This window comes from Alternaria ethzedia, assembly GCF_023757985.1.
Source record: "Alternaria ethzedia strain BMP 0044 chromosome Unknown scaffold_16, whole genome shotgun sequence".
Taxonomy (NCBI): Eukaryota; Fungi; Ascomycota; class Dothideomycetes; order Pleosporales; family Pleosporaceae; genus Alternaria; species Alternaria ethzedia.
Window position 1 is genome coordinate 363648 of NW_026056209.1, and position 13382 is coordinate 377029.

Genomic DNA, 13382 nt, shown 5'->3' on the forward strand with positions numbered 1-13382 from the left:
CAAGGCCACCACATCTTGGGGAAACGTCCCGATTACACCTCATCCATGATTAACCGGGCTCCTGGGCAACATCAATCATGTCACCGTGCGCACGTTGAGCTGCCAATGTCCATGGTCAGGGCTTGGAACAACACGCTTTGTGCTTATCATGGTGCCAGCAAACTAAAATGCGCCCAGGTGAGGAAGATGGTCAGCTATATAAGGCCCATCTTCTACAATCTTGAATGCCTCACGCTCGTCAATTGATCGCTTCCTTGGCGGAACAACATCATGAAGTTCGTACTCAGCCTTGCCTGGCTATCCCTCGTTGCAGGTGCGACCATCCGCAGCCCACAGCCTCGTACATATGATGGGTACCAAGTCCATCGCGTCCGAGCTACTGGATCCCAATATGCTGCAGCAAAGCGAGCTCTTGCTGCTGTTCCTCACGAGACTTTGAACGAGATTCGTGGAAACCTGGATGTTCTTATTGCACCCGGGCAGTTGGACGCCTTCAAGGCTTTGGGGCTCAAGTCTCGAACCTTGCATGAGAACCTGGCCGATTCTATCGCCCGGGAGTCGCACGTCAAGAAGGCCTGGAAGAGGCAAACTAACGGTTCAGAAGATGCGTGGTTTGATAGCTACCACCCGTATGAAGACGTAGGTGATGTATCACTGCTATTCTATCCAAAGCTGACTGACCATTATTAGCACATTACGTGGTGGCGCGATCTACAGGAATCGTTCCCAGACAATTCGAACTGGACGAGCACTGGAACATCTTTTGAGGGGCGCGACATGTTCGGCGTTCATCTCTACGGAAAAGACGGCCCAGGAAAGCCTGCGGTCATCTACCACGGAACTGTTCACGCTCGTGAATGGATCACTGCTATGACCATCGAGTATATCGCCAAGGCCCTCACCTACGAATACAAGGCAGGCAACAACTACACGCAAGCCATTCTGGATAACTACGACATCTACATGTTTCCCTTTGTCAACCCCGATGGTATGTCACATCACCAAGGATAGATTCACTGATTATTGCTAATACATGCTAGGCTTCGTCTTTTCTCAAACAGACGACCGCCTATGGCGCAAGAACCGTATGCCGCCACCAGAGAACGCTGCCAATCAGACATGCTATGGTCGCGACGTGAACCGCAACTGGGAGACGTGAGCAAATTCCCTGCCCTATGCGTATGGCATACACTGACATATAATCTCAGGAACTGGGATGCTGACCCACGCGGAGCTTCCACAGACCCATGCTCGCAGACATACAGGGGAGAAGCGCCCCGCGACACGCCTGAGAACCTGGGAATGGACAACCTGATCCGCAAGATCCGCGATGAGCAAGGCATCAAGCTATATATTGACTGGCACAGCTACTCTCAGCTGATTCTGTACCCATTCGGTCACAAGGAGACTCTCTATGCGCCAGAGCTCGGCATGTGGACCAAGGCAGCTGCTCTAATGAGCGAAAACATCGCCTACTACTCGACCAATGCGACTACCTACACGTACGGCCCTAGTGGAGCAACCTTGTACCCGACGACCGGTGCGTCTATCGACCATGTGTACACCATCGGTCGCGCCAAGTTCTCCATGACCATCGAATTGCCCGATACTGGTGACTTTGGCTTCGTCTTGCCTCCGGAGAGGATCAGGCCTGCAGCTGAGGAACAGTGGGTGGGCCAACAGGTACTGCTCAGCCTGTTGGATGAGGAGTTCTTCGATGGCGAAGGCCCAGCGATTGGCGCATTGGGTACTACATGGTAGATACATGGAGGTATTAGCTCAGCTTTGTTCTATTGCAGCTGGTACAAACCGCTTTCTATCAACCATGACCCGTAATAGCAAGCCAAGATGGCATTGTCGTCTGTCAAGTCTACATTCGTCTTTATTTCTAAGAACTCTGCTCACATCTTGATATACTGTCGCACACTTTAGCTGTCCACCATCTAAAGCGACTGGGAAAGCTTTTCTTCTCTCATGTCTTGCCGCCGTCACCTCCACTTCCACGCGGCTAGCGCTCACAACGACGCGTCCGTGCGCCAGAAGTGAAGGTGAAGCCAGCACCTCTCGTCATCCTCATCTTCCGCATTTGGCATATTGATATCATCGTTCTTATCACCACTCCTCTTCCTCGCTGCAACGCTAACAGAGGTCTCTGTACTTCGACTCGCCCAGCATGCTGCTTCCTCCCACCGATCCGCACCTTTCGACCGCAAGCACGCAATCAACGTTCGAAACCATGGGACATACGTGGCGTACGCCTTCTCCAAGCAGAGAGGCTTACATTAGCTCTAGTGAGTTTAGCGGATACATGAAGTGGGCGACAATCGAATACTAACACATAAGCAGGCAACGTCAACTCGCCGCAGGTCGTACCTGAAGCTCACAACGATCTCTCCGACGAGTATTCAAGCTATCAGCAACGCGTTGAAAGCCGCGCTTCTGGTACTGCGGCGGTGGAGGCTGCAAAGCATAATCGACGACGCAACGCAGCATTGTCACGTCTCTACAACGTGTTCGACGGCAAGAGTGACTCCGGCGACCAGAAGCCATACAGTCAGACTGTTATCGTCAACAGCGAGGACGGAGGAGTAGCGCAGCCTGAGCAGCCATCCACGCCCAAGAAGAATCGCGTGCCGATCCTTTGGCATGGACTACCATCCCCAGAAACGCCGACATTTTGCAACTATACACGAGCTATCCCTCCAGCTAGCTCTGCGCAAGAGGAGCTATCATGGCAGACTTCTCTCGAGGAGACCAAGAACGACATTGAAACCGTCCTAGTGAAGGCGAATCACACTACCAATAAGTTTTCGGTACCAGCGCAGTCTCCTATTGACAACGACAAGGCGAACGACGACGGCTTGAAGCCTATGATCTCCCAGACTCCCGAGGATGATACTGGGGCTGATGCGAAACTGGCTCGCGAACTTGAAGAGTCTCTGAATCCGACGGCCACACGTCGCAGTACCAGACTGCGCACACAGCCCAAGCCATCGTGTAAGTCTTGCACTCCCTAGTGTTATCACTGTTTCCGCTAATTTTCATTCCTTAATCAAGACAATGTTCAAGTACCAATCGCAGCGCCCAAGACTCTTCGCAAATTGTTGCCCGCGACGAAACCAACGGAGTCTTCGGCACATCCAGAGTTCAGCTTCAGCACTGAGCCTATCAAGGCCGACCCTGTACCGTTCGATGGACTGCCCACTGTTCACTCGCTGTCATGGCAGTTGCAATATCCGCCCGGAGGGAGCACACACCCGTCATACCCATATCCTTCTCTGGACCCACGCCTTCTCTTTCATCAGGCCTTCGTCCCGATTATCGGCGGGTTGCCAGATTTTACCCTGGTTCAGAAGCTCGTGCTCCCTATGGGGTGGAAGCATGTCTCATGGTCTGGTCTCCTGCCCATCGCCTTCGACCCGTATCGTCAAGCGTTTAAGCTTACACCGGTTGGGCCTATGCCGCTTACGTGCGAGGAACTTCATCAACAAGGTCTCCACAAGTATGTACCAGGTGGCGAGCTGCACCCCGAGTATGGCATGTTGCCCGAAATGCTTAAGCTCAGCGATGGGAGTGACGCCGAGATCTTCAACTTCGATGGAACTGATTGGACATTGCCATGGAAGGGCCAGATCGACTTCCACGCCCCTTCCAATGCCACGAACGAGCAGCTCGGCAGCTATGAGATTAGCAACCCCATCGACTCCGATACCTTCGCGCCCGTAATCACTTATCCATGGAGCGAAGCCCGAGACTGCCCGGACAAGGTATTCGACATCTGTGATGCTTGGCGTTGGCTATCGTTCAAAGAGATGAACCCTGAGATGGACTTCATTCCCACACCCGGGATGAATTGGCGAGGAACCGGCGCAATACGATCCTTGCGTAAGTACAAGTTACCTATTCCTGAGCTGATGATGCTTGCCATGCCGGACCCGACTACATCGGAGAACAAGCATATTGTATTGCTTCAGAACCAAGATGATGGAGTCAAGGATAAGAACCAGTTTTGTCCATTCAAGAGTGTCGCGACATCCGTCATGGCCGACATAACCCTCCTTGGCGACACCGAGTTCACGATCATGGAGCTACTGTCGTATTTTCCTCAACACTACTACTGGGGTCATGCAGCTGAGCGATTCGTGAGGGCTGGGGTTACATGGAGCTTGGTACGGGACTCTCTCATTATGACACGAGGTCTTCAAGGCGATGAAGTCATGATGGCGAGTAGTATTTCTAATGCAGCAAAAGCTGCCAGGAAGAGGGATTGCGTCAAGGTCGAAGAGATGGACATTGATGAAGTTGGCAAGGATACACCGTCGCCCACGCTCACACCAGCTATCAACTCCACTATCGTTGACTTGACCTCGAGCTATACAGCTGAAGGGTGGACTTACGACGTATGTGAGAAGATCGACTACCCGCTGCTCGCCCTCGCGCACGGTTTGCAACTCTTGCCTACTGGTCTGGATGCCGGTCCGCTGACAGCACTCATACGCTGGTGCAAAGAGCAAGGTCGATACAAAGCCATGCTTAGCGAAGTTTCTGCGCTGCTGAAAGAAGCAGGCATTGAGCCACTGATTGAGCCGGGTGAGAACGGATGTCCGGATAAGGAATTTACAGGCAGGCACGCTGGGGCATTGAAGAAGGATAGGCTCAGGGTGGTTAGAGATGCGGGTGTCAACAAGAGGGCACTCGATGGCGGCGCTAGTGAGACTCAGGGAAAGAGGAGGAAGGCTGAGTAGACGGCCGGTAAGATCCTTCACATATTCTCTTCGACACGTGGCATAGAGGACGAGTGGCGACTGATTGGATCAGGTGACCGACGTCCTTGAATTGGTTCATCTGATACTGCCGTTACCTACATACATGTCGGCTTCTAAATGCCGCATAAGATAGGTAGCTAGTAGTAGGTATAGACTGAATGACGACATGACAACAAATCCTCAATGCATCGGAATACCCGGCAGCGGCCCAAGTCCACACTACACCTCGTCAGCAAAACTCCTTCCCCTCTAGCTCCATACTTACAGCAGGCGCCGGCGACGGGCATCCACCATTGGAGCTCATGTAGCAGCCCATCTCAGCAGCATGCTTCATCAAGCACTTCTCATTCGTGCTGAGCAAGTTCATCGGCACAATCGGCATAGCGCATTTGCATGGCTCTTTGAACGTCGGTGTCGGTTCTTTGTGCCTGTGACTATGCGTGCGGTTGTGTTTGCGCGTTCCACTGGGTGCAGGAGCGATGCTGGCTTGTGGTGCAGCCCACGGGTATGGTGTTGCGAGAGCAGCGGTAGCAAAGAGTACGGTCGTGATGAGCGTTGAGATGTACATTGTGGGCGGTAGAAACCTTTGGTATGTGTCGGAATGATTCAGATGGTGAGTGCTCTGAGATGCGGATAGCCAAGCTTCCAGGATTCTCTGCAGACGATCTGAATCTTGTAGGAACCGTGAACGCCACGCGGCAGTGGGCTTCTTCTACCGAGAATTTGCGATCCAGTACGCGGCGCAATATAGGTTGATGAAGTTCCATCTAATCATGCAGCGCCCTCGTCCAGTGATGCGCCGCCGGTTAAACACCCATATTTGGAAACGGAAGTGTGAAAGCGGCGATGAACAATAAAGATTTCTCGTTGCTCTTTCATTCTGATTGTCTATACAGATACGAATATCTGAACGTCGAGGATCTAGCGGATGTCTTGTTTCGCCTGACGCTGCCGGCGTTCTCGGAGAGGAATGAACGATTCGGTATATTCTAGGTTCGCTGGTCGTGATGTCTCTTAGTACTCACTGAATTACTACCGTCTCTTCATTATTGCCATTGTTTTCTTCGTCAGCTTCAAGCTCATCAGAGGCGAACTCATTATCCTGACCATAGGACCTGAAGCCCGCAGAACCAAAAGATGCGTTGGAAGCTACCCAACAAGCTGGTTCAGAGGGGTTAGAACGACCATGCCATTTCGAAGTATGGAGCTGTAACCCAATACTTCATCCCAGTTGGGAGTATGTAGAATTATCGGGTGTGTATTAACGGTCGCCCACTGTTCTCCGCGTTGCTGGCTCTGAGCGCAGTGTCGGAAGCTTGACGCGTCGCGTGAGCTCATGCCGCAATTTAGCGTGTCTTTGGCCTCTCTAGGCTCCAGGGCTCCAGCCATCTCATTTGGAGCATCCACTTCGCGGCCAGAACGCGCCACCCTCGTAGTCGGAAATGATGAAGTTTCTGCATGTGCCGTGCTTTTGGTACTGACGATGAGAGACCAATTTCACAGTTCCAGCTCCAAGATCGAAGACGTCATTCAGCAGGCGGGCCCGCAGATCCCACTTGCGCGGGCAACCGCACTGGAATACATGCTTTAGATGTCACGACTGGTCCATCGTACTCAAAACAACGATGCTGTAACGGCATGGGTGATTAAAAACAGTGACTACAATACATGCATATCTAAAAAAGAGAGAAACAACCAATTCAAACTTATCACTCCCCATCAATTCAACGTCGACTCGAGATTTTTCATCTCCCGTTGCAACCTCCCGTCATCCCTCAGATAGGTGAGTACATAAACCTCCTTTGCTGGGGGAGATATTCCCGCCACCTGTGGGCTTGCCTCGAATTGATCCTGTGTAAAAGTCTCTGTCACAGAATCAGAGATGCAAGTGATACGGCCGCCTGGGCCGCGAACACTCGCGATGTAGTGTCCACCTGCGCTCTCTGTGCCTTCGCCGGAGTGTGAGATGACACTAGATAGCCGGTAGCGGAGGGGAAGATGAGCATTCTCTTGATATTGAGTTAGGTCGAGTATGTTGGGGTGAGCCATGCGGTGGTTGATCTTGTGTTCCGTAGCAGGCTGCGGATTGCCTTTTTTGTCTTTCTTTTCCGACTTTTTCATTTGGAAGATGGCAAGTTTGATCTTCAGGATTTGAGGACCAGCTTGAATACTGGTCGTGACCAGATGGTTAGTATTGCTTGCACAGATAGCGCAGTGTATCGTTCTATGCTCTTGAAAAAATCTCGACAGCGCTGCGTTGAAAGTTGTTGTGGCCGTGGGAACATTTAGAAGGATGCCGGTTTCTGGAATCTTCGTAATGAGCCTTTCGTGACCACATGTCATACATCGGCCGTTCTCTTGTCTGTCGAGCTGGAATAGTGCGCGGAAGTCTTCTTCCCATTCTTGCGTCCTAGAACTGGTAAGTATGCATGTTGATAATTTACTAATGGGCGTTTACTCACTCACTGGCGACCTGCAAGCGCTGCAGAATCACCTGATAAAAGTCGTTAGAGTCCATCTGAACCATCGAACCGTTGGCGGCCAACTGCGCGACGTCACCAGCCAATGCGATTCCTTGTATTCTTGGCATGTCGGGGGCGACTGTGGCGTTGGGAGTGTTAGCCCAATAAGTGTTGACCAGCTCTCTCATCATGCATCCAGTACAATCTGGCACCGCATTACTGGTAGCTGCTCCCCAATACTGTGGAGGATTTGCATGACAGGCATTACGTATGTTACTGCCACCAGTGCCTCGTCTGGCCGGGCGATCATGATTTTGAAGCCAGTTCAGTAACTGGGGCTGATGCATCAGGGCCTGGAGCGCGGCGTTGATATAGCACCAGTTGGTATTAGTTGTGAAGCCTTTGCTTCTCTGTGGTCCAGCACGCCCACGCATAAGCCATCTCTTACTTATACGTGTTGCCTAAGCGATGATCAGTAAGAACAAAAAAGCTCGGGAACGAACATACTATGCGGTCCCGATTCTCCTGCAAGTCTGAACGAAGGCTAACACGCGCGTTAGCTGGAGTACCGGTTATAGCCGCCGGGATACGGGCGCTTCGTCGACTGCCCGCTGGGGCACTATATACCCTAGGAGTGGCCATCTTGGATGTGAAATTTCTGTAAGAATAGCTGAATTGACCTGAGGTTTGGAAAAGAAGACGATAGTGTTCACAAAGTACTGGAATCGATGACGGGAAACTGCGAGTTTAAAAGCCACAAGATGACCGCCACAAAGGAACAATGGATGGGACGTCAACCGCCATTGTCCTCTTGCAATCGTTTGACATGCACCCAAAGAAAGACGGAAGCGGACACGATGAATGCGATGTGACATGCCCTGTAGTTTCCGCAAGTCTGAAGTTGTCGCATCCAGTAGAATGGAGATAAGGACATAGCCCAGATTTCGATAACTTGAGTAGCATACACACAGCTTTCGTGAAGATTCATGCTAAGAAAAGCAATCAGAACGCTCAAAGCCTTAGGCTACAACATCTTGAGCAGAAAAATTCGTAGTTTGATGAGCGAGGCCGTCTCTTAGTCAGGGCGGAGAAAGAAAAGGGATGCATGCAATGCAAGCTTCAGCATCATCGCGTTCTGGGATAGGTGCTTGTTATTTTGCCAGACGTAGTGGTCAGTTTTCGATATCTGCCAGGTAGTTAAAAGTTGTCTCAACGCTGAGCCTTCACACGAGACGTTTTCATGACATTGTGAGAGGATGTCAGTGTAGAGCATGAAAGACGCAGCGCTCGAGACGCACACTCGCATGCCCACATAGCGTCTTGGCACCCCCTCCACCCCCCATTGGCCGTTTCTCCATCCGTCACCACACCACTCACATCAGCACTCCCTGCTGTGACATCTCCACTCACTATCGATGCAATAACCACCATGGCAACCTCAGAAACCCAAGGCGCAAGCTACGAGGCCGAACACGTGCACTCCGTCTACGAAGAAATTGCATCCCACTTTTCTTCCACTCGCTACAAGGTGTGCGTCCACCCGTCACAGATATTCCAAAACCGCATGCATGACTAACGCGAATGCTAGCCCTGGCCCATAGTCGAGCGTTTCCTAAAAGAACAGCATGATGGCGCTATAGGTGCAGATGTCGGATGTGGGAATGGGAAGTATTTGGCTGTGAATAAGAAGGTATGGATTGTGGGTAGTGATCGGTATGTTCTAATCATTTGTTCACTGGGTTGACTATCCTACGACAAGTAATGCTTTTGTCCCTGAAATTTAACGTCGATACAGATCTACAAACCTTGTCAAAATTGCGAAACAACATGAACCGCACGATGTAGTGGTGGCAGACAACCTCTCTCTGCCTCATCCAAATGGAGTTTTTGATTTCGCAATTTCGATAGCGGTTATCCATCATTTGTCGACGCCGGCACGGAGAGTAGAGGCTGTGAAGTGTGTTTTGGATTTACTGCGGCCTTCGTCACCGTCGAACCAAGGTGGAGGTGCTGGACTGGAGGGTGGCAGAGCACTCATCTATGTCTGGGCACTTGAACAGAAAGACAGTAGACGAGGTTGGGACGAGGGCCATGAGCAGGACGTCATGGTGCCGTGGGTCTTGAAGCAGAAGAAAGAGACGGAGAATGGGCGGAGGAATAAGAAGGATGAGAGTCAGGCTGACGAGGAAGGGACACCGAAGCCGGATGGTGATAAGACGTTCTTGAGGTATTATCATCTGTATCGGAAGGGGGAGCTGGAAGGGGATGTTGAGCAGGCTGGTGGAGTTGTATTGGAGTCGGGGTATGAGAAGGATAATTGGTGGGCTATTGCGAGACTCAGATGAGCATCTCAGTGATATTTACTTGTGCTATACCTCAAACGTCAACGTGCAGCACCTCTAAGTGTGGTCTACTGCTTGCAGCCTGGTGCCTTCCAATTGCGCATGGTGATCTTACGCCTTTGTCAAGTCTACAGGCAGGGCGTGACTGCTCTCAGTCAGCGGAAAGAGCTGATAGTAGAAGCCCAGAGCGCCTGCTACAAGCACAATGTAATAGGCCACGGTCCATCCAACACCCCTGCCTTTATACAGTGGGACGCTCTTCTGCTCATCATCCTTCTTGTCAACGTCTGGCGGTCCGATGGGACTGCCGGCTTCGACACCCACACGGCCGTAGAACCGCGGAAGGCCCATCCAGTTGCAAAAGGTATGCGCTATCATGCACGTGAATACATTTCCGGTTCTTATGAAGACAAAGGCTGCGAAGAAACCGAAGAGCGACGTGTATGTGAACTGGAAGAGTGAGCGGAGCACGGCGACGAAGAACGGGACTTCAGAGTGGGTTATGCGGAACTCGTAGAGGTGGTGGAGATGCGCGATGCCGAAGTACAGTGGCGTGAGGAAGACGATCTGCTTGCCGGAGAACTGCGCGAGGACATGGAGGGGGATGATTAACGAGCGCCACACGACTTCTTCACTAACGGGGCCCTATGCAGGTTAGAATAGGGAGAGGTGGACTGGAGTAGATGACCTACGACTATGTAGTTCCTGTATCCGATCCAGCTGCTCAGGGTCTCGTGGACGCCCTTTAGTTTGATCCAGTCTCTCCAGTCACCGTCTACAATGCCATGCTCGAAGATAGGACCCGCGAAGAGGATGGTCACCAGAAGCATGGTCCGGAAGGTATCTACAAGTGAAACAGGCCAGATGCCAAGCAAACGGATGATCTCCATGGCCGATGCGTCATGTTGGTACAGTACAACGATGGTGAGGACGGAGCATAGGACGGTGGAAAAGGTCACTGCGCGCACCCGGGCGCGTATCGACGACGGCGCATCGCGCGTAAGAGTCGGAGAGGGTCGCGTGGCGGGCGACAGGTAGAAGGGGATTACGTAGATGAAGACATAGGCAGCCTACAGGCGTGGGTGTTAGCTACTTCAGCATGTTTGGCGCGTGCGGTGCCATTGGGTGAGAACAATGGCAATGGTGGTGGGGAGCAAACATGAAACGTACCGACAGAAGCGCCGCAACTCTCGACGAAAGAACAGGCGGTTTGGGAACTGGCACCACGTTAGACCTCATGGCGATGTTTCGACAGGAAAGCGCAGCAGAGTTCGTCCGATGTGGGTCGCGCAGGCGTTTAGGAGGGTTTGAGGTGGAGGAGCGCCAACTTACCGCCCTTGACATGTCGCTGGTACAAGTCTTCGAGCGCACTGAGCTTGTCGCGCCAGCCGTTGAGGGGGGGAGGCATGGCGAGGTGTTGCAAAAAAGCAGCCGCACGTCAAACGCACTACAGGAGAGGCAGGAAAAGAATCATGGGCGTTGTTTATAGCTGCACGAGATCCCCCCGCGTTGTCGCGCGCATCTTGTTGGCGCAGCGCAGCCTTTCACCTTCGATACCCCGCCAAGCCCCATCGGTCACGCTGGATCACGTGCCCCGATCGTCCGTTCCCTCGTCTCGGCTCCTGCGACTCGCGCCATCAGCGCCCACGACGTCTTAGCACGCCCTCCCGCGTTACCCCTGCAGCACGCACAACCAAAGGCCCACTGGCCAGCCTCTCTGCCATTCAACGGCTAGTCCGCCACGCTGCGCGTCGTCACTGGCCCGTCCCAAAATATAATTTCATTTTAAACGTTCAACCGCGACGCGCTTCTCCCGATTGACTAGGAAGGCTGTTCGACGAGGGTTCCCCAGGCGCGTCGCAGTGATCGCACTCCCAGGTGGACCGCGCATCCAGCAGCTCATATCATCTTGTCGACCGGTATAGGCTAGACGAAAGTCATATTGTGCGAATTGGGTCCATCTCTGTACAAGTCATCATAAGTCGCGGGTCGTGCTCCAGACTGGCCGGGGCTGAGCTGTCAATTGGATCGCTCCTGCAGCGCGAACCTGCTTCTGCATACAGCCACGAACCCTCTTTAGGCCGAGCTGCTGCCAGACGCCCGCCGTCCTCACCTCACCACCACTCCTCGTCCTCCCTCCCTCGATTCTTCATACCGTTAATGCCTGCGGGCCGCCATTCTTTTTGATATGTTTTAGCACTTTTGTCACTCTTTGACTATCTTCACCTACTGTCTTTACGTCCTCTTTTTACTGCCTTTTTATCCATACCCCGTCATTAATGATCGGTTTCGACTTCTCCGCCCGCGTTTACCACCAGTCCACATTTCGGCATCCTCGGCCCACACCACCACCACAGCATGTCCTCACAACAACGCAACAGTCGCGCAGACTCACAAAACGCACTCGAAAAAACACTCGCACAAGGTCCCCGATTCGACCCGCCGCAGTCGCAGTCAACAAACACGTCTCCTATCCGCAAGCCGCTTCACGAACGCTCAAACTCGCAAACTAACCGCGACTCTGGGTCAACCATCCGCATTGTTCAAGATCCCGGACATGACATCTATCAGAAATATCCCGTACCCAGCGAACCCTCGCAAATCCTGCCCCCACCCCGTCATGCGCCGGGTTATGGCTTTGAAAGGCCGGGATCTCGTGTTTCAAATAGCAGCCAGGTCGCCAGTACCATCGCAAAGTTCGAGGCGAGCCGAGCGCGAACACCACAGCCTATCCTGTCACGGAAGAAGGGTTTCAGACATTCGGGCTCCACTAGCATGTCAGAGGAAGATACCCTCGTAGCATCCTCTTTTACGCCATCGTCTTTAAGATTTTCCCAGGGGAGCACTGCCCCATCCTCACCCCCACCGGAATTAGAAGATGAACCAAAAGGCCTCGAGGTACTTGAGGAGGTCGTCTCCTCACAATCTACAAGGCCAACTATCCGGGCTGTTCCTCCCTCTTCTTCTGGAGGAGATTCCGACCGTGCATTAACGCCTAAGGCCTCTGCTGCATCTTTTGCTTCACCTGCTCCTACCACCACACCACGCCCAATTAGTAATGCCGGAAACTCGTCAAGTGTCAGTTTCGGTCGACCGTTACCAGAAGTTCCCCAAGGCCCAGCGGCAACCGAACGTCAAGCTAGGGGGCCTGCTCTCACTTGTGACACTGACTATCGACAACCTGTATTGCATCCTCAACAAAGTACAGAGTCGTTCACGTTTTCTGATATTTCCTACACCAGCATCGAACCAACACATACGTTAGCTTCGTCGCAGCCATCGCCATCTCTTCATGAAGCCAGCACAGCATCCTTCGCGAGCGGAATCCGAATTAATTACCCCGTCGTACGCGCGCCGTCCGGCACTAGCTCGCGAGCCGAATCCCAGGACGCGCCCAACATCGCATCCCGGATGCACGACCCGTCGCTGGTACATCACTGGAGCTCCCAGTTGTCAACAATCGCCTCCGTTTCCGAACGCGATTCGCGATCCCTCGCACGAAACTCCCGGTCGCTCGGCGCCAGATCACATTCACAAGAAAGCTATGCGGGCAACGGTCGAACAGCGATTCCACGCCGGAGGGGACAGACAATTGGGAGCGCACAGTCGTCGTCGGACAATGTATCGTCGGAAGGTCATACCGAGTTCTCTGCAGTGCCAGTGCCCCGGCCGCTCTTCTCTCCTACGACAAGATCTTCATCCGATGATAACAGTGAACACATGGACACGATCTCGCCGCTGCCTACATCGATCCCTCTGCGCATGAAGAACTCGGGGTACTTGCGCAACAGAGCCAATAGTACCGATGCAGT

At 52.7% G+C, this 13382-nt stretch overlaps 5 protein-coding genes across 5 annotated transcripts; 3 read left to right on the plus strand and 2 right to left on the minus strand.

Annotated features, from left to right (window-relative positions):
- Nucleotides 1-270: 270 nt before the first annotated feature.
- J4E87_006644 (uncharacterized protein) lies at nt 271-1761 on the plus strand (the record flags this gene model as incomplete). Its single annotated transcript, XM_049378245.1, has 4 exons — nt 271-639; nt 691-988; nt 1041-1155; nt 1209-1761. The coding sequence occupies 4 exons, from the start codon at nt 271-273 to the stop codon at nt 1759-1761; spliced, it is 1335 nt and encodes a 444-aa protein (XP_049232049.1).
- A 412-nt stretch (nt 1762-2173) lies between these two features.
- J4E87_006645 (uncharacterized protein) lies at nt 2174-4745 on the plus strand (the record flags this gene model as incomplete). Its single annotated transcript, XM_049378246.1, has 3 exons — nt 2174-2252; nt 2347-2997; nt 3070-4745. The coding sequence occupies 3 exons, from the start codon at nt 2174-2176 to the stop codon at nt 4743-4745; spliced, it is 2406 nt and encodes an 801-aa protein (XP_049232050.1).
- Nucleotides 4746-6485: 1740 nt separating this feature from the next.
- Nucleotides 6486-7356, minus strand: J4E87_006646 (uncharacterized protein; the record flags this gene model as incomplete). Its single annotated transcript, XM_049378247.1, has 3 exons — nt 6486-6928; nt 7112-7176; nt 7229-7356. The coding sequence occupies 3 exons, from the start codon at nt 7354-7356 to the stop codon at nt 6486-6488; spliced, it is 636 nt and encodes a 211-aa protein (XP_049232051.1).
- Nucleotides 7357-8657: 1301 nt separating this feature from the next.
- Nucleotides 8658-9573, plus strand: J4E87_006647 (uncharacterized protein; the record flags this gene model as incomplete). Its single annotated transcript, XM_049378248.1, has 3 exons — nt 8658-8756; nt 8817-8941; nt 9024-9573. 3 exons carry the CDS (start codon nt 8658-8660, stop codon nt 9571-9573), a joined length of 774 nt encoding a protein of 257 aa, XP_049232052.1.
- Nucleotides 9574-9681: 108 nt separating this feature from the next.
- J4E87_006648 (uncharacterized protein) lies at nt 9682-10978 on the minus strand (the record flags this gene model as incomplete). Its single annotated transcript, XM_049378249.1, has 4 exons — nt 9682-10215; nt 10263-10640; nt 10741-10787; nt 10903-10978. The coding sequence occupies 4 exons, from the start codon at nt 10976-10978 to the stop codon at nt 9682-9684; spliced, it is 1035 nt and encodes a 344-aa protein (XP_049232053.1).
- Between the last annotated feature and the right edge of the window lie 2404 nt (nt 10979-13382).